We start from the raw sequence: 27,564 nt of genomic DNA, 5'->3' as shown, positions 1-27,564 counted from the left end.
ACACATTCCCCTCATATTAGGGGCTAGATGGAGCAGGAGTTACAAGTGCTTACAGTTCTTCAAGAAAAGCGAGGTATACATCCTCAAACCTACACTAAGCTGGTAACAATTACAGTATGTAACTCCAGTTCCAGGGAACCCTGAGGTCTTTCTCTGGCTTTTGGATGCCTGCACAAACTATGCACAAAAACCCATGCAGTTACACATATTTGCATATATAGAAATAAATAAATATCTAGTTCTGTCTTCACATGGGGGACAGAATTGAATTAAACATATTTAGTGTCTGTCACTCTCTATCCAAGTCCCAGCAGATGATTCAACTCGGTACCATCTCATATGCTGGTTAACTCATATGAGAAGGTAGTTTGCATATTATATGTAGACTAGAAAATTTGTCTCATAAATAAAGCCAAATGTTGTATTTGAGGCTTTGTCCTATTTTCCAAGGTAAACTGAACTCACAAGCACACACACCCTCTCTCTTCTAGTCCCAGGGAAAGGGGCAATCAAAACCAAAGAACAGAGTCAAAGTGAATGTTACGCTTGGCTAGAGTGTTATATGCCTATAGCCTCAGAATTTAGAAGGTAGAGGCGGAGAATCCTGAGGTCAGTACCATTCTAGGCTACATAGTGAGTTTGAAGCCAGCCTGGGCTTCATAAAAACATGCTTTAAAAAAACCCACAAAAACAGACAAAAAAACCAGACAAGAACACCTGGTAACTCCAAAACTGTGGAATTGAACCCTTCAGATTCAGTGTGCTTTGGAACTTCTCCTGTGTGGTTGCAAGTTGAACGCCAGCCACCATTCTGCCTCATCTGTAATCTTTGAGCATGCCTTGGATGGAGCTTCCAGTAACAATTTCCCATCTTTCCATCCTATTTTTAGTTCTGATGATACATCAACCAAAACGTAATCACCAGGTTTCTGTTGCCTTATTTGAAAGCTCTCTATGCTTTAACCTCAATAAAGTTCTGGAAAAGTGAGGGCAAACACATTTCCCAGAAGATCCCTTGGGAGAGAAGTAAGGTCTTTGAAGCATAACACTGGAGTCAAGTTCCATGGAGAGGAGTATCTTAATTACTCTATACTCTTAACTTTTCTCCCACTCATCTGAGAGGATGGTGGGTTTTGGGCACCCACTGTGGTAGTGGATACAGTTCTTTCTGGGCCAGGAAGGACAAAACCTAATTTTACTTTTGCTTCTTCTTTCAGGAGATGCTTGTTGAGTCTGTCTGATATAAGCAAGATGCTGTCTTTGTCTTTGACTTAAAAGCAACAGTCAATAAAACGAGAAAATACATGGATTCTAATGTATAGAGAATACTATAGATGAATGTAGTGGTACATGACTTTAATCTCAGCACTCAGGAGTCATAGGCAGTCAGATGTCTGCCTTTAAGCCCATTCTGGTGTACATAGTGAGTTCCACACCAGCTAGGGCTACATACTGAGGCTTTATCTAAAAATGCAAGATGAAATTCTTGCCAGATCTGTATTCACCCAGCAAGTTGCAATATCATTTGGACTTCATCTGCAATGAGTAGTCATTGCAAATATCCCACAGGGGCTAGAGAGATGGCTAAGTGGTTAAGAACTCTTTACACTGTTCTAGAGGAATCTAATTCAGTTCCCAGCACTCACATTGGATGGCTCATAACTTCCTATAACTCCAGTTCCATATATATGACCAACATTTCTGGTCTCTAAGGGAACCTGCATTCATATGTCACACACACACACACACACACACACACACACACACACACACACACACATACCTTTAAATAATGGAATCTTAAAAAAAAAAAAAAAAACTTGTCTGGCTGTCTTATTCACTAGCCAGTAACATTGAGGTGGCACCAAAAGACAGTCATCATTGCAGAGCTTTCTTCCTTAAACATGCCTCACAGAGTGGCAGTGCCACAGGATCCCATGGTTTTCTTGTACACCACAGCAGGACTTGCTGAGTAGAATGAGCTGTGGGAAAGACTGCAGAAGACCCTTCTGCACCCTCTAGTATTACACTTGTGTTCATGACTCTCAACATGCTCTTATGATTTTTTAAAGACAAACCCCAAAGTTAAAACATAAAATAGAAAGCTTTTTATTTTGTTTTTGTTTCACCCTGAGCTGACTGAGCTATGAAGTTGAGTCTGACCAAGAACAGCTCGTCTTCCTTGCCTCCACCTCCCAAGACCTGAAATTCAAACGTGTACCTCCCCACTCAGGTGGAAACTGGCCTCTTGGTGACCTCTTGACCCCCTTCAAGATTCCTCTTACCAGTCCATACAGTGCCTTTTGAGCAATGAAGCTTAACTGCAGCCTGACTCCAGATAAAAGAAAAAATAAGACAGTCAGCAGCACTGGAGAGATAGAAGCCAGCAGGTTGGCACACCTAGGAATTTGGACTCCATCCAGTCAATCAGTGAGGGCACTGTAGAATTTCAAGCCCAGACAATATGTCTTGCTTTTCAGAAAAATAAGTCTATCTTCAACTACTGATTAAAAGAATGGCTCAGAAGACCCATGGACATGAGCCAAAGGCTTATTCTTATTCTCCAAGCACTCAGGGCTTACGAATTGCTGAAGCCAGAGCTAGAAGAAAAGAAAACTGTTGCTGGAGATAGCAAGGTAGCTTGGTATCCTGGAGGTACAAAGGTTATAAAGTTTTTCCCTCAGTCAAATAAGGAGGCATTAGGGTGGCGTGGGGGCAGGGGGAAGTGAATGCAATTAGAAGAGCAGGTTAAATGCCTCTGGGATGTCCATTGTAGAGACAGATAGTTGCAGGTTAAATAAATGCCTCTGGGAGGCCCATTGTAGAGACAGATAGTTGCAGGTTAAATAAATGCCTCTGGGAGGCCCATTGTAGAGACAGATAGTTGCAGGTTAAATAAATGCCTCTGGGAGGCCCATTGTAGAGACAGATAGTTGCAGGTTAAATAAATGCCTCTGGGAGGCCCATTGTAGAGACAGATAGTTGCTAGGAGTTTGGAGAAACAGATATGGGTTTCTGCCAGAGAGGCAGCTGCCAGAAGAATCATCAGGAAGTGTCAATTTGGAAGAAGAGGAGCAATTTTAAGGCATCATCCTTTAATCTGTGCACTTAAATGGATGGTTAGTCACTTGCTTATTTATTTGGTTTGAGATAGGGTCTGTGATGGTTTGAATATGCTAGGCCCAGGCAGTGGCACTATTAGGAGGTGTGTCCTTGTTGGAGTAGGTGTGGCCTTGTTGAAGAAAGTGTGTCATTGTGGACATGGTCTTTAAGAACCTCATCCCATCTTCCTGGAAGGCAGTCTTTTCCTGTTTGCCTTTGAAACAAGATTTTGAACTCTCAACTTCTCCTGTACCATGCCTGCCTGGGTGCGATGTTCCCACCTTGATGATAATGGACTAAACCTCTGAACCTTTAAGCCAGCCCCAATTAAATGTTGTCCTTATAAGAGTTGCCTTGGTCTGTTTACAACAGTAAAACCCTAACTACGATAGGGTCTTAATATACAGTCCATGTGGCCTAAAATGAACGTCTGGGACTATAGGCCAGAACCCCATACCTGGTTGAGAAGAAAAGGTTGTTGTTGCTGTTATAATTGGTTGTGGCTGTGTATGTGTGTGTTTGCATACATATGTGTGGTTGTGTGTATATGCATGTTCATATATGTGAGGTTGCACATGTGAATGAGGTGACAAGGTGGTGTCAGTCGTCTTTTTGGATTGCTGGTCTACCTTACTGAATGAGGTAGGGTATCCAGCAGAACCTAGAACTAGCATTTGGTACAATACAGTCTGGCTTGCCACTGGCTTTAGGGATTTCTGGTGTCCATCCTCCACTCATGGGGATTACAGGCAGCTATACCCACTTGACTTTTGTGTGATTTGGGAACTCTGGGGCTCATGTTTCCTTGGCAAGTGATTTATCCACTAATTCACTTGCTAGCCTGATGCTATTTTCATTCTAACTCACTTGGTCTTGTGTTAAAGAACATGAGTGGACCATGGTTTCCTTTTTACCTGTAACTCCTTAGCCACTTCTCAGTCTCTGGAACAGCGGGGAGAAACGATTAGCAGGAAGCAAATCCTGTGGTAGGACATTGGTCTGCAAAAGTGGAACAGTTTTGTTTGTTTGTTTGCTTTGTTTTATTTTTCAAAACAGTCTTTCTATGGAACTCAAATTCCCAGAGATCCTCCAAGCTCTGCCTCCAAGTGCTGAGATTAAAAAATGTGTACCATCATTGCTGGCTAGTTCATTCTTCTTAAACTACTGTGAGTTTCCAGGAGCCAAGCAGCACCTATAGGAGAACCTGGAAACCCCTCCTCTCTCCTCCTCCTCTTCCTCTTCCTCCTTTTTCTCCCCTTCCTTCTCCTCTTGTTCGCTCTCCTGCCCCTCCTCCCCTTCTCCCTCTCTTCTCCCTCTCTTTCTCTCCCCCACTTCTCTCTGCTCCCTCTCTCCCCCACTTCTCTCTCCCCCACATCTCTCTCCCCCACTTCTCTCTGCTCCCTCTCTCCCCCNTCTCTCCCCCACTTCTCTCTGCTCCCTCTCTCCCCCACTTTTCTCTCCCCCACTTCTCTCTCCCCCACTTCTCTCTCCCCCACTTCTCTCTCCTCCTCTTCTCTCTGCTCCCTCTCCTCCCTTCTCGCCTCCTCCTTCTACCCTCTCTTCTTTTTCTTCTCATCCATCTTCTGCTGCTCCTTTCTTCTCCCTTTCTTCCCTTTCCTCCACATACTTCCTCTACCTTCAGCCCTCTCTTCTCTCTCTTCTCCCCTCCCTATCAGACACGCTGTCACTATTTATATCCTTGTTTCTTCTCTTCATCTTTCTCTATCCGCAACATGAAAGAAAAAGTTAAATGGTGACTCATCCCTCAGTCTTCTGAGTGAAGGACCTGAAAGACAAGTTTTCAACACACCCATGCCTGGAGCTACTGGCTTCTAAGCCTACCACCAGGGAAACATGGTGCTCAGAAACTTTCCCCCAAAGGAAGGGCATCCTAGGAAAGGAAAGGGACCCCATCTACCCCTCATTTACACCTGGCACTCCCTATCAAGTGCTCCCCTCCTCTCTGAGTAAAACTATACCAGCTGGTCTAGAATGAAAAATCATGTTTTGTGTTGGTTTGGTTTCCTTTTTTTCCATTATAATTTTAATAGTATTTGCCTAGAATACATGAAGTTCAAGTTTAATCTCCAGTGCCACTGAAAATCAGGCAGAGAGATCAAGAGTTCATGATGATCCTCTAATATGTAGTGAGATCAAGTCCATCCTGAGACACAGGAGACCCTGTCTCCAAGAAAATAACAATGAGCAGGACAGCCTGAGTGCCTTTTCTGCAGCTGGCATGCTCTGGTGCACTGCAACCTTGCCTTTACAGTGGAATGGGAACAAGAGCTGGAGACATACAAACAGTGTAGCTAGAGTGTCAGTCTCCTTGGCTCCCTGTCTACTTTTGTTTATCTAGCAAAACTAACACTTCCTCTCAGCAATGCACATCTTTCTCCCAGTTTAATAAACTGATGAATAGGGAAAAAATTACTAACAAATGTTAAAATATATAAAGTTTAAAAATAATAACTCTGCCCTCGGCTGAGACAATGATTTTGTTTTGTCATTACACCCGCTGATTTTGAACAGCTTTCTGACTTCTTGTCTAAGCACACTGACAGAATGAATGTCAGTGCATAGTGGAGAGGATGCAGTCTCCTGGGAAGGAAGTGGTCACTCTGAGTCCTAGCCAGATGCTCTTCTGCATCTGTTTCTTCCTGTTCAACAACACTCCAGCGGCAGAGACTGTGGCTCGCCTCCTTCTCCCAGGTTTAATCATTCATGAGTGGGCAGCACTCCATGGCTGATTCCTCTGTGTTGGATGTGGAGCTATTCGCTTGAATTAGCCACCACGGGGCATGATATTTTCCTTAAAACATCCCTCCCTGCTTTTGCCAGGGTCTGTAGCAGGCTGTCAGATGGTCCAGCAAGAACACACTTGGAACACACTGGAAGCAAGAAATCATCGCCACCTGCTGTTTTCATGCCCAGTCAAGCTCCACCCTAAGCAGGATAGCCTTCCCCTGTTTCTCTTCAAACCCATTCTAAGACCTCTTCACAACAAACAAAACTGGGGACCAACTGGACAATTTCAAGGCATCCTGCATTGTCAATACTATCACTTAGAACTTTCTAAGTCAGTGAGCCTCAACTTTCCTAATGCTGCTAATACAGTTCCTCATGTTATGGTGGTTGCTACTGTAATTTTGCTACTGTCATGAATCTTAGAGAATATCTGATACTTGACCCCAAGGCAGTTGTGGCCCACAGGTTGAGAAGCACTGCTTTAGGGGTTAAGAATGGAGACTGAGGACGTAGTTCAGTTACTAGAGGCCTTGCTAAGATCACAAGACCTTGGGATCTATTCTGAGAACCACATAAATCAGTTTACATGTCTGTGACCCTAGTACCCTCAGCTACATAGAGTTTGAGACCCAATTCCACTATATGAGACCTCATACAAGGAAATACCCCCCCCCCCAAAAAAAAAGAAAAAAGAAAAAAGAAGAACCATAGCTATTTTAAGGTTGGAGAGAAGACTCAGTCAATAAAGTGCTTGCTTCATTAGCGTAAGGTCCTGAACACAGAATCTAGAACCCATGATGTGCTGGTGTCTATGGAGAGATGGGAGACAGAGATGCAAGAAGCCCTGGAAGCTAGTCTGGAAGATATAGTTGTGAGCAGCAAGAGATGCTGTCTCCAACAAGACAGACAGTGAAGACTGATGCATTTTATACCCTGCACAACCTGTTTAACATGGGGCTGTAGCTAGCTGGGGCTGAAAATAGTCAAAGGCACAGCCCTTGCCTAGCTTGTTCATGGTCCTGAGTCCAACTCCCAACACTATAAAGGAGAAGGAAAGAAAGGAAAAGTCTAATGTAGCAATGGGAACTCTGAGAATCACACACTGCACACAGAGGTACAAAGATACTCCTTTTCTTTAAATGCAAATAAATTGTCTTTTTAAAAACATGGATTTAAAAGTCTTTCTTTTGAGACAGGGTCTCACTGACCAGCTATGTAGATGACAGCTTTCAAATGACTTCAAAATACATATTTATATTTAGCATTTGTTCATTGTGACAGTGATCAAAGGCAGGAGGAGAGAGGAATGTATTAGAGAAAGGCTGTGAGAACATTTTATAGCCACAGAAGATTCTGTAATTCAATCAGGTGGTGATGTCATATATCAGGCAGTCTGATGATGAATGCTGGGGATAGAACATTGTGGAGAATAATCATGAGAGCAACACTTTAAAAAAAAAGATTTATTTTATTTATATGAGTACACTGTCTCTGTCTTCAGACACAGCAGAAGAAGGCATCAGATTCCATTACAGATGGTTGTGAGCAACCATGTCTTTGCTGGAAATTGAACTCAGGACCGCTGGGAGAGTAAGCAGTCAGTGCTCTTAACCACTGAGCCATCTCTCCAGCCCAGATGGCACCACTTTACTTTTTAACGATTTATTTTATTTAAGTGTGTTCTCTCTCTCTCTCTCTCTCAATCTCTCTCTCTCTCTCTCTCTCTCTCTCTCTCTCTCTCTCTCTCTCCGTGTGTGTGTGTGTGTACATGCCTGCTCATGCATGTGCTTCTGCATGCAGGAACACATATGCCCACAGAGGCCTGAAGAGAAGGTTGCATTCCCTGGATCAGGAATTGGCCGAGACTGTGAGCCCACCTGACAAGGCTCCTGGAAATTACACTCGTGTACTCTGCAAGAACAGCATGTGCTCTTACCTGCTTTGATATCTTGTCAGTTCTGTAAATAAGCAGTATTAGCAACCCTTGCAACATCAAGGCATAATCCATTTTTTTCCCTGCTGGTAGAAGAGTATATTAGAGACTTAATTGCTTTAAAACTGAATATAGGGGCTTGCACAGTGGCTCAGTACTGAACGGCACCCACTGAAAAGGCTGATGACCTGAGTTCCATTCCTAGAAGCCCAATAGTAGAAGGATATAACTAAGCCCTGAAGATTGTCCTCTGACCTCCCCACGGGCCATGGTAAGTGCATCTCCCCAAATAAACAAGTAGACAGATAAATATTAATCAAGTAAATGCATGTGATAAAACTACATTTAAGAAACTGAATGCTGATACAGATGACTTTACAACACGTCTTCTTAGCCTCTGGTGGCAATGACTGATGTAAGCAAGATGAAGTAGACACAAAGGGCCCTTGTGTGCTTCCTTCATCCAAGGAGCCCAGGCTGCTGAAGTCACACAGGCTAGGACAGAAAATGGTGCAGTTGTTGCGAGGCTGTGAGGTGGGCATGATAAAGATGGTAAAATTTACATATATTCCTATATTTTACCATAGTGAGTGATTTTTAGAAAAGAATCATGCTCTTACAAAGTTACTATTAACCCTTTTTTTTTTTTTTTTTTTTTGAGTCACGTCTCTGTATGTCACCCTGTCCTTGAACTTTCAGAGATTGCTTGATACTGCCTCCAGGCTGCTGGGATTAAAGGCATGTGCTGTCATACCTGGGGCTTTGTTTGTTTGTTTTTGTTTTTCATTTTCATGTTGGAAGTAATAAACCTTGTAAAAGAATGAAGCAGAATGCTGTGAAAGTTCTTCTCGGAATTCCTTCGAGACCAGGCAGTGTCTAGCTAGAGATGTCAACAGGGACAATGCCCTGTTCTCTCTTCTTCAACGGAGGCCAAAGAGTCTACAGCTGCTCATAGCTTAGTCATTTTCTTTCCCCAAGCATCACTGTAGTCTTAGGAGACTCGCTTCTTACAAGCATAGGTTTGTTCTCAGGGGCCAAAGAGATGGCTCAGTGGTTAAGGACACATCTGTGTCTTGCAGAGGATCTGAGTTTAGTGGAACAACTCCAGTTGCAGGAGATTCATAAACTCCTTTTGGTGTACAAGGATACCTGTACACATGGCATGTGCAAACACACACACACACACACACACACACACACACACACACTTATTTATATACCTAGTTATGAAATAAAAGTTAATCTTACCAGCACTTGGGAGGCAGAGGCAGGTGAATTTCTGAGTTCAAGGCCAGCCTGATCTAAAAAGTAAGTTCCACGACAGCCAGGGCTATACAGAGAAACCCTGTCTCAAAAAACAAAAAACAAAACAAAACAAACAAACAAAAAAAGTTAATCTTAAAGAAATGTCTGTTCTCAGTAACTGCAAAATAATACCTTCACAGAAACACTTCTGGAGGCATCTATCTGAGACAAGGCAAAGGTTTGGGATAGATCCACAGCACTGCCTCTGCCGCCCGCCTCCACTACCTACTCACTCTTGGATCCAAACACACAGCTCCACTCCTCACTGCACTGTGAAGAAAACAAACAGACACATTTCACTGTTCCAGTATTCAGGCCAGTGCCAGGGGGTGTGTTCAGCCTGCAATATCTGTGCAGCCAACAATGCCACGTACTGCACAAGTGGAAGTCTCTGGAAAGGCTCCATTTCGGTGCAGTGAAATTTCAGATGAGAAGTTACACTTTCTGATTTGGAGAGCTTACCTTTTGAGCACCGCCATTTCCATGGAATCTGGTTCATTTATTATCGTTCAAAACTTTCAGTAAATCTGTTTAAAAGCTGAACCTTTTCTAATGTTTCAGATAGCTGGGTTAATGTGGCATGGGAGAAGGCTAGACTAGCAAGATTAAAGCATGAATCACAGACTGAGTCACCAGTAACTGTGAACAGTGCAGGAGAGTGTCCACTCATAACACACTGTAGTTAGGTCCTATTGGGTGAAGGGTAGACACACAGTCCTAGTCACACAGCACTGCTCAGATGGGCTGCAGTGGACCCTTGGGTTGGTAGGCACCCCTGCCCAGCTCCTGCATACCGACCCCGTTGCAATGAATATACTTGGTCATTCTCTGGATTTTCTTTTCTGAGAAGCGCTCAGGGTCAAGCAGGATGCTCCTATATCTCTATCTTCTCATATAAATCACTTTACCTGGGTCCCAGTGGTGTAGATAGTCAGCTTAAAACACAATTACCTCTAAGCCTGAGGGAGTGATAACCCAGGTCTTAGAACCTAGACTACAGCTGCCTATAAGACTCATGCAGAAATCTCACCAACAACTAAAAGCTGTTTATCAAAGCAATCCACAGGATTGGTTATAAGGCAGTTACGAGACAAAAGCTATTTCCTTGCTTTATAATGTTTCAGACTGGATCATAATATTTAAGGGCCTAGAACAGCAGCGACATACAAAAGTCGTGAGTATACCATTTGTTAGCCATTACTGGTTTTCTGTCCTTCAGTTTGTGTGACAAATGGTTAAATCACAGTACATAAAAGACAGCTCACTATAGCCCCTTCATAGTTGATGAATAGTATTATCGCCTTCCCTTGTACTTCCAAATGAGGCATCTATGAAACTGACAGAGAAGCTCCACACTCAGAAATTAAAATAGCTAAGATGAGGGCTGGCAAGATGGCTCAGCTGACAAAAGAGGTTGCTGCTGGGCCGGAGAACTGAGTTCAATCCCTGGTATCTACATTGTAGAAGGAACCAGTTCCAGCAAAGTGTCCCTTGACTTCCACTGTGTTCAAATGTGTGTTCCCCATCCCTAGAAATAAATATAACAAAAAGAAATTGTATATAATTGTGATCACACATTTTTAATGTGTACAGACTAATACGGAAAATATGGATGTATGCTTTTAAAATAAGAATTTAAAACAAGCCATCAAGTATACTGTTTACATGATTTTGTCTGTTTTAAAGTTTACATGCTATTTTTAATGTTATTGTATGCCTGAAAAAAAATGCAGCTAAAGGTTCCTGAAATTTAATTGGGAAAAAATGTAAAGCACTTCGATGAATTTTTCCCATGATCTGTACAAGTTTTTTTTCCTTCCTTCATTTCTTTTTTTTTTTTTAAACAGATGGTTCAAATATACAAAGCAGTGAAAATGTAGAAATTAAAAACAGATCTTTAAGAAAAGTAACGGAGTTCTCAGAAATCCTACAGGTGAGTGCAGGATGACATAAAGTAGTAGGATCTTTTGTTGTCAGGGTTTCAACAGAACGCACATTTATCAGGTCAACCTCTGCTACAGAGGTAATTGATGCTGCAGGAATTCATATATATATATATATATATATATATATATATATATATATATATTCATCTCAGAGACAGTGTTTCTCTGTGTAGTCCATGTTGGCCTTGAACTCTTGACAATTCTCCTGCTTCAGCCAGGTATTACCTACCACCACCACCAAAGGAATTAATGATTCCTTCGAAATGCTTGATCAGGTCAAGTCAATGAAGTTTCTGAACTTGTAGTCTCACCCGCCCAGGTGTCAATTAGAGACACTAAAACAGGGGTATATAATATGTAAAATGAGTTAATAAAATCGATTCCCCCTTCTTACAGACTGAGGGATAACACCCAACACACCTCACTGATGGGTCAATGTAGCAGGGCTGGGAGAGAGGCGGGACACCCTTTCTATTTTGGACTTATAGGCAGGACCCTGAAGTGAAACTTGAACCGGCTGGGAAGTGGTAGTTCCCGCAGGTTTGAGGTTGCAGATTTTAGCAGGGGTTAACGTGAGAGTGAGACTGTTCCTGTGGGGGACGCTGGGGGTTGGAGATGGTTTGGGGCGCACAGGGCCTGGCGCTCACAGTGGGCCCAGACGGGGACGGGTAGGAATCGGGTGAGGCTACAACCCAGCAGTGCTGGGCGCCGGGAGCAAAGTGCGCAAGGCAGGGACCGGGCGGGGACCGGGCGGGGACAGCGAGGGGCGGGGAGGTGGAGGAGGGTCGGCCGGGGAGCTGCAGGCCGGCCCGCGTGCTCTCGGCACAGGGGGCGGGTTTCCCTGCGGGCCCGAGTCGCCGTGAGGCGCCGCCGGCTAAGCGCGCGCCACTGTCCCCACGGTCTGCGAGTGACGCTGTCAGAAGACTCTTCTGCGGTACAGCCCGTAGCCTCGCCACCCCCAAGGTGAAAGCGAGCGACGATGCGAGCGGGTGACAGCGCCCGGAGCCTCCGCCCGGCCTCGGGGCAGCTGCACTGAGCCCGGCGGCGGGGCCCGGTCCTCCGCTCTCCCCAGCGCTCCCAGGCGTTCGCAGTGTCCCCGCACCCGCCGCAGCTAGCGGCCGCCGCGCCTGGGCCATGGGGCTGCCCACTCTGGAGTTCAGCGACTCGTATTTGGACAGCCCGGATTTTAGGGAGCGATTGCAGTGTCACGAGATCGAGCTGGAGAGAACCAACAAGTTCATCAAAGAGCTGCTGAAGGATGGCTCTCTGCTCATCGGGGCGCTGAGAAGTGAGTGACGGGCCCCTAAGTGTGCAAGACCCCATGGGGTGCGGGACCCTGGTTGGGAAGCCCCAGACCGAGCTTCTTTTGTTTGAATGGACTGGGGACAAAAGCTGAAGGGCTCCCCTGCTGGTGGCCAACAAAGTCTGTTCTTAGTGGTGAGGATTTACTTCCCTGGCAACACTGGGAAGGAAAAGTTTCCCCGACAGCCCTTGAGAGTCAACTTTTGAGGCTTTTCAGTGAAAAGTTGTTAGAGACTTTCACTTTTGTTTGTTGTTGCTAAAGTTTCGGTGCCTGGTCGTTTATTGTCGTTTGTTTTTTGTTTTTTTTTTCTGTTTGTTTGTTTTGTTGTTGTTTTAAATTGTTTTGATTTTTCGTTTAAAAGTCGTGGAGAGAGCCACGCCCGCCAGGGCAACAGAGTGAAACTCTGTCTCATAAACAAAACAAACCAACCAAACAACAACAACAACAACAAATCAAAGCAAGCAACACTCCCTGGGAAGAGTGGAAACAAGAGAGTCTGGAGAGTCAAAGTGAAGCTAGTGAATTTAATAATACTTTAGGAAAAGTAATTTCATACAACAATGACTCGTCATTGATTTGACCTTTTAAAAATATACGTCTGCAGTTTGGCCTTTGGTAAGCTGTTTGGACACAGTAGGGTACCCGTGTATTTTAAAGCCCTTCTGAATGTTCTGCTGGTATTAAATTTTGGCTTGCATCGTGTGGTGTGCAGTGTTGGTCATTGGTGAGAGCTCAGGTCTACATTCAGTCAGACCTGATGGATGTCAGTATCAGATCCAGCCTCCTTTCCCACACTTCTCCCTTCAGGATATTCTTTCCTTGTTTCTCCTTTAGAACTTCCCCTTCCATTATTACAACTCAAGTTTTGTCACACTGAGAACCGCATGAATTACTTACTGCACACTAAACGTTAACCATCGCCTTTCCCAGAATCCGTTTGTGTCTTACATGGAAATTTGGGAAGGCTTCAGCTTCTGAAAAGAGAAGTGCTTTGGTCTCTGGCCTTTCATGAGAGTGTTTACAGGCTGGAGGGGTCTCTGGGTGATCTGGTAGTCCCCAGGACATCCTCAGGGTTGCTGTAATTGCACAGATGGAATGCCCATTGTCAATTAATTGGGATTTGAGACTACTATGATCATGATTATTTACTGTGGTTTGTGAAAATGTGAAATGTTTCTTTGCAATTCCTTGAGTTGTTATCTACACAGCATGAACTTTCTATCTGGTTTGAAATCCTGGTTAGATCTCAGAGCAAATCTTACTGAGCACTAGGGAAGCCTCCTCACGGAGGCTAAACCATTCCTGGTGTGTTATGCTAGGCAGGCTGACTACGCTTGGCATGTCAGGTGCTCAGCATTTGATGTTTCGCATGTTGAAAATACTTCCTGACATGTATGTTATTTCACTGGTGCTATTACACATTTCCCTGGGATTCTTCAGCTCAGCTTTATAAAGACAATGTGTTTCTCAGCCCTCATTAGGGCTGTTCTGTCATGCACACCAGAGGACTGGTGAGTGTATTAAGTCCTAGAGACTATCAGGAATGCCCAACCTTTTGATATTGTTATTTGAAGACACACTGTTCTGCATTCACAGCTACCCTGGGATGAATGCAACCTGTAGACTGGCCCTAACGAGGCTGGACATATTGAGACCCTGCTTCATGAATTCAGCCTTATGCCTTTAAATGTATAAACCTGTTATCTTTCCAGAATGCTTTGTGATGACAGTGTATTCTTGTAACTAACACACACTTATTATTCCTTTCATTGTGGAAGAAATGTTTTAATTCTTACTAAAAGAATTCCCAGGACTAGTGAGTTGGCTCTGTGGGTAACCCTGCATGCCATGCAAGCCTGACCACTTGGGCTCACGCTGTGGAACCTGTGGTGGAAGGAGACAAGAAATTTCCAAGACACTTCAACACTTCAGATGATCACAGGCAAGCCAACACACACACACACACACACACACACACACACACACACACACACACACCAGTATCAACTATCAAATGGGGAAGCAAATGATCCTTGAGGTCCCAGTAGAGTACTGTCTGTTGCTCACCAATACCGTCTTCCCTGTGGCTGGTCCTCCAGGCCAGGCCACAGCTGCTCGATGCCCTCCCTCTTAAGCTGCCAGGACCCCACTATCTTGTTTGAAGGTTTTGACGTTTTCTTAGTGCTTTCCCAGTCTCACCAGGGAGCCCTGACTCTCCAGTTGCCCTTCTGACTTTTTTTTTTACCTTTCTGAGGGCGTTTTCAACTACTTTAATTGTTATTCCTATGATCCATTTCAGGATTTTAACTAAATATTGTTTCACTAACGATTTTCTAATATAACCCTGTTTAACTAGTAATATCAGTGTCTGGTTTCTATTCTCAATTATATGGTAACTTTTTCTCTATGCATTGTTTGTTTGTTTGTTTGTTTGTGGCAGAGCCTTATGTAGCCCAGGCTGGATCTGAGCTCTCTATCTTGCTGTTTCTACCTCTGGAGTCCTGGGATTATTGTCTCATGGCACTATATTAATTATATATATTGGTTTTTATGTATAGCATGCCTGTTTCAATAAAATTACACACATGTTTCTTGACCCAAGTTTCTTTAGTTGGTTGTAAGGAAGATTGCTCATATATTCAACTAGAAAGTTTTATCCTGTGGGCTTTTTGTGGTTGTTGATGTTTTTTCTTTGTACTTTGAGACAATGTGTCATGATGTAACTCAGACAAACCTTGATTTAAAATCCAGCTGTTAAAACTTCTCCAGTTCTGGGATCACAGGATTGTACTACCATACTGAGTTTAAAATTGTATTTTATGTGCAGGAATGTTTGCCCCTGTAGAAGTGTATATCATATGTACTCTCCATGCCTTCAGAGGTCAGAAGAAGGTGTCATGTCCTCTGGGACTGAAGTTTTAGACAGTTGTGAGTCACCATGTGGGTGGTAGGAATCAAGCTCAAGTCCTCTGGAAGAGCAGCCGTCTCTCCCTCCCCCCCCCCCTTGACATGAGGTCTCAATATGTTGCCCAGGATAGGTTTGAATGCCTCAGCTTGATTGATCTTCTTGCCTTCAGTTTCCATAGTTGTTGGTCTGACAGGCTCACATGATTGTATTTTTAATATGTATAAAATACCTGTGTTATTACATTGCATTTTTGTGTCCACTCTGAGGGACAGGCTTAGCATTGTTGAACTTGACTTGAGTTTGAATCCCAGGTATGCTAGCTATAAATTTAGTAGCTACAAACCTCATTGCTATGGTTTTCTGCTTATTTTGTCATGTACCTTATATCTGTGTTTGATAATGTTCATGATAACAGTGACTCAAGTTTTGTTCAAGATGTGTGACTCAAAATCTCCATTCTTAAACAATCATAAAATCACAGTTTTTACTTGTTTTTCCTTTTAAAGGATCATATGTGCTGAAATATTCAGTTATTCTCTTATATCTTTTCCTATGTACTAGTATTTGTTTATATTTGTAGTTTAAAGAATCCTCGAGAAAGAAAAAAAGTGAGCTTTTGTTCTTGAAGTGGATGGTTGGGGGAGAAAATGGGATTGAAAATAACTATGAAATTTCAACTGTTCTACCGTAAAGAAGAGAAACGCATGAGGTGATGAGTAGATGACCTTATAGCCATTCTGGGGTACATGCATGTGTCAGAATGTAATTTTGTGTGCCATAAGTATATACAGTTTTGTCAATTTTGTGTGTGTGTGTGTGTGTATGTGTGTATGTGTATGTGTGTGTCTGTGTGTGTTTCAGAAGAAAGTCCCAGACTGTCATCTTTGTTTTCCACCTTGTTTTCAGAGTCAAGGTCTCTCCCTGGCCTGGAATTCACCTTCAACTAGACTAAGCTGGCGGGCCATGAAGCCCCAGGGACTGTCTGTTTCTGTCTCCCCAGTGTTGTGATTGGACAATCAAACCACCACATCCAGGTGTTTCTCTCTCTCTCTCTCTCTCTCTCTCTCTCTCTCTCTCTCTCTCTCTCTCTCTTTTCGAGACAGGGTTTTTCTCTGTACCCCTGGCTGTCCTGGAACTCACTCTATAAACCAGGCTGACCTCGAACTCAGAAATCTGCCTGCCTTTGCCTCCCAAGTGCTGGGATTAAAGGCGTGCGCCACCACCACCCGGCTGTTTGTTTGTTTTTTAATGTGGGCCTAGGACTGAAACTTTGGTCTTCATGCTTGCATGGTAAGCATTTTACTGAGCAAGTCATCTCCTCAACCCAGCTATTGTCAATTAAAATCAATCAACCAATAATCTAAACACATGTAGACCTCTACATGTATGAAATACTATTTGATAATGTTATTTGCTATGTATACAGTCAGAAAAAAGCAAAAACCAAAAAATCTAACTCTGTCTATAGACTTTTTCTTCATCATTTTCTTAGTCTCTATTCTATGGCTGTGAAGAGGCACTGTGACTAAGGCAACTCTTATAAGCGAAAGCATCTAATTGGAGGCTTGCTAATGATTTTAGAGGCTTGGTCCATGATGGGAAGGACTGAGGCATAGTGCTGGAGCAGTACCTGAGAGCTTTAAATCCTAATCTGCAGGTATCAGACAGACAGACAGACAGACAGACAGACAGACACACACACACACACACACACACACACACACACACGCACACACACACAGACCGAGAGAGAGACAAAGAGAGACAGAGATAGAACAGTGACAGACACTGGGCCTGGTACTGGCTTTTGTATCCTCTGAGCCCACTCTTAGTGACACACCTCCTCCAACAAGGCCCCAGCTCTCAATTCTTCCCAGATAGTTCTATAACTGGGAATCAAACATTCAAACATATGAGCCTATGGAAGAACTTTCTCATTCAACCACCATAGTCATTTCTCCAATATCGTGTAACAGGTATTTACATTGCCTACTGAAGATAAGTGGTCCAGCGATGAGGTGCAGTGTGGGTGGAATGTGTATGGGTGCTATGTAGATACTGTGCCCTTTACATAGGTGATGCTTTTGGATTTCAGGGGCTCCGGAGTCTTGCAACCATACCTGGTGGATACTAAAATAAGAAGGCTTACTGGCAGTGTGAGCACTCTTCAGTCCACCCAGCCCTGCAGCATGGAGGCCAGCCTGCTTCTATTCTGACTTTCCTCTCAGTAGCTTATGCTGGAACTTGCTAGCCGTTTCGTTTGCTGTTAAGAGTTTCTCAAATCTGTGTATTTCAGTTTCTATTCTTTGAAAAGGAATAGCCATAATGAAGTATGTATATATATATATATATATATATATATATATATATATAATATATACATATATATATATATATATGTTTTTGATTATTTATTGTGATCGTTAAATGTACGTGTGATGGCCAAACTTGATTGCCAATTTTACAAGACCTGGGAAGAGGGAACCTCAGTTGAGGGCTTGTCTCCCTCAACTTGTAGGAGTGGCCTGTGGGAATGTCTGTGGAGCTTTTCTTGATTGGCTAATTAATGTAGGAGGAGCCAGCCCACCAGGGACAACATCATCCCTTGGAGCTGTAAGAAAGGTTGCTAACTGTGAGATAGAGGTTGAATCAGTAAGCAGTGCTGCTCCTCAGTTCCTGCTTCAGTGTATGTCCTCATTTTCCTCAGTGACAAAATGTGACCTGAAAGTATAAGCAGAATAAATTTTTTCCTTCCCAAGTTGCTTTTGCCCATGTTGTTAATTCCAGCAATACAAATTAGGGCAATATGTAAGCATGAAACTCTTTCTGTGTATTACGTTCATACTATTTTAAAAGCAAGTGAGTTTACGATTTTAATGTATGCAATATTGAAAGACCAATACAAAACTTGTCAGCTCCAGTTAACTGATCTAATGATGTTCCTCTGGTGAAGCTAATTTTTCTCTCAGAGATTGTTGATAACACTTGGTAGTGTTCCCTGCTTTTGCCGTGGGAACTCCGCCAGCATTGATGCCTTTGGTGATGGCTTTCCTTCACAGACATCTGTCACTCAATGGACATACCACTTGTCTTCTAGAAACAGATGTGGGGAAAGAGAGGAGTGGGAGAGAACCCATGTCCTGCCAGAGTTCCAGTGCTCTGGGCAGGCGGACTCCGGAGGACTGCCCCACGCTTTCCACGTGGCCCTGGGTGGGTGTCTGGCTGTGGGAAGCCAGAGAATCCCAGCTCTGTGGGTGGTGGACAAGGGGCAGTCTTAGTCCAGGTTTTCAGCCTTCTGTATCCCTTGCTGGATACCACAGATGAGCTGAGAACAGGATGGGGCCCCAGTGGGCTCATCAGCCCAGGGGCCAAAGGAGGAGTGGGCAGAGAGAGAGAGGGGAGCGCTTGATCTTTCCCATGCAGGTGAGAGTCCTTGTTCCAGTCCGTGACTGCAGCGCAGGAAGGTCTTCTGGCGGGAGGTTAGGAGAAAGCCTATCCCATCATTCAAGCATGGAGGGCCTTGATGAGCAGAGACAGTCTATAGTTTTAGAGCTTTATCGTAGAAAGGCAGGGAGAAAGAGAAGGTAGAAAGAGAAAGAGCAGCCATGGCACGTGGAGAGAGGGGGTGCGATAGGAGAGAGAGAGGGAGAAAGAGGAATAGAGAAGAGAGTAAGAAAGGTGAAAGGTTAAAGAGAGTAAGGAGGGTGCCAAGCAGCCCCTCTTATAGTGGGCTGGGCTATCATGTTGCCAGGTAACTGTGGGCAGGAGCATACCTGGCTATTGTCAGGTAACTGTGGGGGTGGAGTCTAGCCAGAATGCCAGAAGCTTGGGTCATTGTCTGTGTGACTGATAGTCACAGAATTATGGAGTTGGGGGCTCTGTGGTGTCAGTCTTGGCTCTGGGAACATGGCTCACTTTTCTGTCCCTTGTAGAGTTCTCTACTGGGTCATCGGAGCAAACCCCATTCAACCAAAATAGGCTGCCTATCACAGTCCCACAACTAGTAACCTATAATCCCAAGAAAGTACATGGCGTTTATTCCGGTGGTTATAATGGGGCACAGGCTGATGTAGAATATGCCTCTGGAGGGAAATAATTAGAATAGGCTAGCATAGTTCCCTGTAGGTGTGTCATTGCAGTCTCAGGCCTGAGTGTGAGGTTCATAGCTACCCATGTATGTGTGATCTGGAAGGAGACAGATGTTAAAGATCAACAGAAAACCCAGTGTCAGCAAACACCCTGAGTTGTCTTAGAAGGGAAGCTGGTACTCTGGCATGGACCTGCATCCTGGTACTTGGGAGGTGCAAACAGGAGGATGCTGAAGGATGTCATGGCTTCACTTGATAATTTGTCTATGCAGCAAGTTGGAGGCCAACCTGGGATAGCTACATGAGACTCTTCTAAAACAATAATAACAAAAAGAAATTGTGGTAGGAAAGATGATGCACCCCGTCTCCCATTTCCTTCACAAACTCAGCCTTGCTTTGCACAGGTATGTTTACTAAGCCAATATCTCCTTGGTATACTCGGAACCTGCTTTGCTTTCGGAGTTGCTGTGGTGTAAGGAAAGCGTTAGGTAAAAGAGGAAAGGAAACCTTTCCAGTGCTTGAAAGGCCTTCCATGGTCCTTCCTGTTTACAGTCATTTGCAGACTGAGAAGTGTTGCTTCAGGCTGTCCTAGGTGTTTGAACTTGTGTTGGGCTGTCTTTAGCTGTCCAGGGGTCCTGCTTTAGTGTTGTGAATTCCACAGAGGTGGTTTCACTTGTTAGACTGGGCAGCCCAGTCAAAGGTGTGAATGTGTAATTACCAAACCATTCATTTGCTCCTCATAGTCCTCAGAGCCCCAGGTAAGTGAGCAGATGCTTTCCAAATGAGCTGTAATTAATTTTAGGTGCTAGATTCAAACTGTGGAGCTTTAAGGTCATTTTTGGGGACTTGTTCCTCTGGAAGGCAGTCATACTTGTGCTAATTTCAATGGGTGCCTTGGTGCTCATCGGAGGGGAACTAAGCCAGCCTGGCCGATTACTCCAGCAGCCTCATTGCAAGCTCCACAGGAGCTCAGTAGGCACTCTGGAATGGTGTCTGTTTCTCTTGAGTTTCTTTGCAGTGAGTGGTCACTGAGGTGTTCTGGGTGAGAAGGTTAGAAAAATCTGTTGCATTGGGCATAGAAAAGCAGTTCCTGTGTAGGGGAGGAACACCTTAGGGCCTCCAGTCACTAGGGTGAGGACGTTCTGAGAGTGCAGAAAATTCAGGAACCACTAAACTGAGTCACTGGAAAGCTGCTTTCAGAAACATCCTTCCAATCCTCATGCCTCAGTGTTAAGTGGGTTAAAGGAGATGCAAGAGAAAAAGAACAGAGTTTACTTTTACTATTGTATTGGTAACAAGTATAAGTTTACTAATGTTTTATGTATTTATATGGAAAATGACTCATTTTTTTCCCCTAGATTCCTAAGCAGAAAATAGGAGATTTAAAACCTGAAACATTACACTGCATTGAAGTAGACAATTTACTGTTGCATTTATGCAACAGTGAAATGCTTATGACAGACAGATGAGAAAGGGAGAAAGTACTTGAGTTTGTACACTCTTGAATTTCTTTCATGAATCTTTTTTCTTGGCAGAGCTCTGACTCCACGCCAGCCATTTCTGCTGCTTGAATTGCAATTCTGCCCATTTCAGCTTCCAGGCAGGTGCTCTATCCCACATCCTCACCTGTCACCTGGCAGATTCAGCCCACAACGCTGCCAGTTTTTGCCTTTCCTTTCGCCTGCCAAACCTCTACCCTGAATCTAATAATCCTTACAGTGTGTCCCCAGTAGACCAGGCCTCAGCAGTCATGAGCTGCTTTTTACTGACTTTCATTCTGAAAGTTAGAGCCCATTGCCAAACGTCTGGTCATAGAACCTCAGCTTCAAGTTTCATAGCTAAGCTCTGAGTTACGATGGCTGGTTTCTATGGAATCCTAGCAGCACACAGAAAACTGGTTCATCCTAATAGTCCCGGAAGCAAAGGAAAAGGGCCAAGATGATAGCAGGACAGTTGTTGAATGCGATTATTTGTGGCGGTGCACACCTTTAATCAGAGCAATTAGGTCACTGAGAAAAGGTCAGGAGTTTAAGGTAATCCTTGGCTACAGTGAGTTTGAGGCCAACCTAAGCTATGTATCACCCTGTCTCAGAAGAAGAAGGAGGAGGAGAAAGAGAAGGAGGAGGAAGGGGAGGAGGAAGAAGAGGAAGAGGAAGAGGAAGAAGAAGAAGAGGAGGAGTTAAGTTATGTAAATTTTTGGCTAGGTGAGCTTAAATTTAAAAAAAAAAATTTTGTGTGTATACATGCACATGTGTGTGCATGTGCACATGCAGGGAGAGAACCTAGGTTTCCAGAATTACAAGCAAGAAACCTCCATTTGCCGAACAATCTCCTGGGCTGAGATTTATACTTTAGTTTGGATATTTCTAGAAGACATCTAATTAGAAGTGGCTGACCAGAGCTCTTCTATTTACAGTATCTGACTTCACTGTCAAGAATCCACTTATCAAAGCTGGCTGTGGTGATATATTCCTTTCAAAGCAGCATATGGGATCCCTCGGCAGGAGGATTGTGAGTTCCAGGTTACCCTGGGCTATACAACCAGACCCTGTATGGAAAGGAAACAGATCCTGTTATTACACTGAAGCAACAGTTGTGGTGGAATCTACACACAGGGCAGTGTGTCAAGAGTGTGGTTTGCTTCAGAACAATCCAACACTGAGCAGTAAGGTGCAAATAGGCTGCACGATCTGCTGGATTATGTTGTTTTTTTTTTTTTTTCCAACTGTTTTCTGTTGTGGGAAATATTAAATATGAACCCGCCAACTCCCCAGCAGGGCTGGACCATGCTTCCGTGCTCCAACTGCTTGCAGCTCTCTCCAGCTAGTCCCCCACAGCCACTTGCTTGCTTGTCCCTGGACCATGGTCCCTCTCCGCGATCTGGGGTCCCACATCCCAGTAACTAAGTAAATCAAAACTCTTGAGCCTTATGATTAGCCAATCAGATGTATGTATCAATAAAATCACAATTTACAAGATGCCAATACAATAATTTCTGAGCCAATTGATAATAATAAAAGCTTCATCCCAATTATTCTAACCTTATGATATTATATTTACCTGTGGCTGGTAACAGCCACTTTGGTTCACGTCTGTCTGCCTCCATTCTCCATTCTCTCTTTCTCCCTCTTATGCACTCCATCTCTGCAACTCTTAGCTCCGCATCTCTTTTCCCTGTCCAATCACAGGCCTCCTGCTACCTTAGAACATAAGAAGGACCTGATTTTCTATGTTTTCCTTTCCTGAGTGGAAATAACATTATAATGGGCATGCTGGAAGACACAAGAATCATGTGACTGATGAACACTGTAGAAGAGTTTGAGCATGATAGATTTTTTTTTTTGTCTAATTTTTAGATTGAATATTAGAAGGCTATTCATATGAGTGTTTTAAGAAATGCAAAACTGTGACATTTTAACACTATTGGCTTATCTGATTTGGCTGATTTTCTGGTATAATGGGAATATCTCATAAATTATAGTAAATGATGATCACACCTTATATGTCTCAAAAGTGAAATAGGTAGGTGCGCAGTTTCTCTAAACATAATGGGCCCTGATGAGATGAACTTCAGACGAGAAAAATTTTCCCCACATAGTTTCTCTATGAAAGAAATACTGTGGCTTAGAAAAGAACATTTTTCTGGTGCCTGAGAGGCACAGATAGACTGTGGATGATAGTGATGTATATTGGTTTGTCCAATTGACACAAGGTTTCTCTGTGTAGCCCTGGATGGCCTGGATATTGCTTTGTTGTCCAGACAAGTTTGAACGCAGAGATCCTCCTGAGTGATGGGGTTAGCTGGGATAAGGGTGGATATCATTATACCCAGCTGATTCTGATTGGAGGCCATCCTGGCATTATTAGTGAGAGAAGGCTGTGGTAGGATTGGTAGCATGTTGTGGACTAGTCAAGAGCAGGCTCTGATGGGAAAGGACACGGAGTTTAGAATCAGGAAGGAAGATTAATGTGGCTCAGTGTGAAGATGCAGGATGACCCAAGGAAGAGGGAGAATGAGAGTTGGCATCAAAACCACCAGAAGGGAATAATTGCATGGCTACTGTTTTACATATAAATACATGTGTGTGTGTGTGTGTGTATGTGTGTGTGTGTGTGTGTATGTCTATATATATATGCATACATATACATGTATATATGTGTATATGTATATACATATGTATACACACACACATATATATAAAAGGATGATCAGGCATGGGAGAATGTGGATGGATGGACAGAAAGTCTGGCCTTTGGGGCCAGCATTGAAAGATATGACCTTTAGGGGGTAAAGAAAAAGAATATACAATATATCCTGAGTAACTCTAATGGATGAAAACCAGGAAAGGTCCAGAAGACAATGAGTTTTGTCTCAGATGGTCAAGTTTAGACCAAACTGGGTACTTTTCTTCTCAGTACTCACTCATCTTCCTGTCCATCATCTATCTATCTATCTATCTATCTATCTATCTATCTATCTATCTATCTATCTATCTATCTAGTCATCTATCTCTCATGTATTTTACCATCACCACCACCACCACCACCATCATCATCATTATCATCATCAATCTCTAGAACTATTAATGGCCTCAAATTTAGCAAGTAGCCTAGGCTAGTTTCAAACTCAGGGCAAACCTTCAACTTTATCTTTATGAGAGGTGGTGTTGCAGGCATGAGTCACCATTCCCTGGCTTCTGGTATTCCTTTGATTCCCTACATTACTCTAATAAAAATTACAGTTTTGTGGCTGGCTGAGCGATGTATATGGCACCCATTTACAGAGGGTGTAACAAGGAGACTTCAGTCACTAGGTGCTGTCTCCAGTCTTCCGGCTTCAGTTTCAGCTTCAGCTTACCTCTTGCTTTGAGTCTGAGCTTTGAACTTCAGTTAGGTAATCCCAGTTTATCCAAATCATCTGAGTACTAAACCTGAATAAAAACCACAGAGAATGCTTGCTTTTCAGATGAGCCTAATTTTGTCACTCCCAGGGATTCAGGGCTACTAGCATTTCATCTCTGATCATTATAACACTTTCAGCACTTGGTAGGTGTGCAGGAGATATGGCTTGAGTAGGAGCTCGTCCAGTTTAATAGAAAGAGACATGGCTTTGGAGTGCATGAAGTGTCTTTGCAGTTCCATTTGTAGTTGTGAGCATATTCTGTGCTTCTCTGGTGACTTTGCCAACTCCAGAATAGTTAACAGTGCATACATTTTTTTGTACTGGATATAATTTTTAAAAAATTGTTTATAATGTGCATGGATATTTTGCCTGGATTTATGTCTGTGCACTACACGTGCCCATGCCTGGTGTCCTCAGAGGCCAGAAGATCAGATCCTCCAAGAACTAGGTTACAGTTGGTTAGCAGCTGCCATGTGGGTTCTGAGAATTAACCTGGGTCCTGGGGAAAAGCATCTATTGCTCATACTGCTGATTCATTTCTGCAGCCTTGTATTGGATTCATGACGTATGCAGAGTATCTAGAGCAATGGATGTTAATTTTCTCATACCTTTCCCCGCTAGTTAATGTTGACTCTAGGGGATGAATGTATTGATTAGATGATTAGATTTATAAAAGATTGTGTCCAGCTAGTACCTCAAAACGCTGAAGCCAAAGGTTGTAATCAGACGCTTAATAGTGGGACTGATTCCAAAACTCTATGGGAAGAAAAATTATTGAGTATTCTAAAACTTCTAGAATACTAAAAAATCTCACAACAACCAAATTGACTAGATTAGGCTTATTTGATATTTGTGGGCTGGGGATACGATTCAGTTGCTAGAGTGATGCCTAGGATGCGGTCGACTCAGGCAATTCAATTCCTAGCACCACATAAACTGGAGGTGGTAGTGCAACGCCTGTATGGCAGCACTTGGGAGCTGGCAGGTCAGAAGTCCAAGGCTTTATGGTGAGTCTGAGGACAGCCTGGGATACGGAAAACTCCATCTCAAATAGGAAGAAAGGAATAAAGGCACAAAGAAATGAAGGAAAGAAATAGGAAGGGTAAAGAAAGGAAGGAGGAAGGAAGGAGGAAAGAAAGAAGGAAAGAAGGATGGAAGGAGGAAGGAAAAAGGCAGGAAGGAGGAAGGAGAATGGAAAAATGAAGGAGAAAGGGAGGAGGAAGAAAGAAAGGAAAATGAAGGAGAAAGGAAGGAAGGAAATGGAAGGAGGAAGGAAGGAGAAAGGAAGGAGGAAGGAAGGAAGGAGCAACGGAGGGAGGAAGGAGTAAATAAATTGATATTGGCATTAAAGAATCTTGGGCTTATCGGATGGTCAAAGACGGATGAACTAGGTTTAATTCCCAGAATCCAGAGCGGGATGAGAGAACAGACCTGTGAAAGTTACCCTCTGATCTCCACATTCTGTGCTGTGGTATATGTATACCTACACTCAGGTACAAACAACACACGTGTGCTCTCACACACACATGTACACACATCTCAATAAGAGAATTTTTTGTTCATCAATGTAAGGGACATTGCTCAGATGTAAGGGACATTGCTATAAAGGTGAAATTGCACAAATGACTATGATTTATTGTTAAAATGCTGCTTTACCATTTAATGGATTTTTTTTTTTTCAAACATAAGGTCTTACTCTGCAGCTTTGGCTAGCTCTACATAGAACAGTCTGTCCTCAAGCTCACAGAGATTCTCCTACCTCCTGAGAGTTGAGATTAAAATCATGTACACCACTCCCAGCTCAAAATGCTGACTTTTAATTTTGGGGGATTTTGTTCTTTAAATACAATTCTTTTTTTAAAAAAGTTTTGTTAAGACATGAGTTCCTGCTGTGAAACTTATCCTGCTAAAATTCAATGGTTTTTATATACTTATAGTTGTGCCTCCATTCCACTATTGTTAGAATATTTTTTGACTCTGGTTAGCCCTGTTGTCTCATATTTTGATAAAGTAATACTGCTATTAAAATGCTCCAACAATTTTCTTCTATGCCTTTCTATATGATAAACTTTATCTCATTTTAATTTAAACTTCCATGTCAAAATGGACACACTTTAAACACACACAATACACGTAAATAAATTGCAATACATACAGTATTCACACCATTATGTTAAATATTTTCATTGCATCTGAGCATCTTTTGTTAGTGTAGTTACAGTTGAAGGTCCACAGCCTGAGGTGCTATTTACATGCAAGTAATTTAAAACAGTCTACATACTGAATGTAAAGGGGACCAGAGCAGGCTCTATTTTATGTAAAGCAACATCTGCCATTGGCTTTAGCTCACCAACAGGAAATTGGATCATGTATCCAGTATGTGATTGAATAAGACTTTCATCTTGGGAAGAATTCCTCCTGTAACGCCTGCACTTGTCTGTCTTTCTGAACTGAAGCCTGTGGTGTGCATGCTGTGACAAGCTGTGAGGAAGCCCTGATGTGCTGGGGTGCTGGGGTGCAACCACAGCCTCCACTGGACTTTACTAGAAATAAGAAGCAGTCATTCACAGCCTCTTTAGCTTGCTTTGGCTGCTGGTTTTCATATGGTCATCAGCTGACGCCAGTCCCTGCATAGATCAGTTTTTTCCCCAAGGGTAAAGTGATTTTTTTAAAAAATAGATTTATTCATTTTATTTTATATGCAAGTGTTTTGCCTGTACATTCAGCTATGTGCCAAATACCTAGTGAGTCTGAGATGTTCGTGGTAGGACTCGCCCTTTCTTACACCTTGGTTTAGGACAGTCAACCAACATGGGATGCACTGCGCATGCCCTCATGCTGGACCCACCAATGACCGCAGCCTGAAACACCTCAGCTTGGATTCTAGGCTGTCCCATGAATCTTTTGTTAAGCCAGTGGGATGGTCAGAGAACACAGTGGATTTTTCTCTGATCTTATAGAAACATGATGGTTAATTACTGAAAAGACTGAGTTTTTCAATATACTGTCACCATCGATTTCAGAGTGTATCACTTCAGTATATAGTTGGATTCTGTAGTATGAAAACGTTTGATGTTTTAAAAGTTGTCCTTTAGGCTGGGGATGTGGCTCAGTGGTAAAGTGCACATATTGCTCTTCCAGAGGACCTAAGTTCAGTTGGTAGCACCCATGTCAGGTGGCCTGAGACTGCCTGTAACTCTAGCTCCTGCAGATCTAAAACCTATGGCTTCCACGGGAAGCACACACATGAAGCTCACACACAAACACACATGTCCCGCGCTACCTTCCCGCCAGCAAGAAATGACGCGGCACACAAACAGGATCCTTC

At 43.2% G+C, this 27,564-nt stretch overlaps 1 protein-coding gene across 4 annotated transcripts in view; it reads left to right on the top strand.

The window, feature by feature from the left end:
• Positions 1-11,848: 11,848 nt before the first annotated feature.
• Arhgap42 (Rho GTPase activating protein 42) overlaps positions 11,849-27,564 on the top strand; it is a 243,793-nt gene continuing 228,077 nt past the window's right edge. For 3 of the 4 annotated variants that reach the window (XM_029543298.1, XM_029543297.1, XM_021206545.2), the window contains exon 1: positions 11,849-12,322. In XM_029543298.1, coding sequence (XP_029399158.1) covers positions 12,169-12,322 — 154 coding nt within the window. In that variant the 5' untranslated portion in view covers positions 11,849-12,168. The remainder of the gene's footprint in view (positions 12,323-27,564) is intronic. The other variant, XM_029543299.1, reaches the window with a different exon arrangement.

Source organism: Mus pahari, chromosome 10, assembly GCF_900095145.1.
Source record: "Mus pahari chromosome 10, PAHARI_EIJ_v1.1, whole genome shotgun sequence".
Taxonomy (NCBI): domain Eukaryota; kingdom Metazoa; phylum Chordata; class Mammalia; order Rodentia; family Muridae; genus Mus; species Mus pahari.
This window is presented reverse-complemented; position numbering and strand designations above follow the sequence as displayed.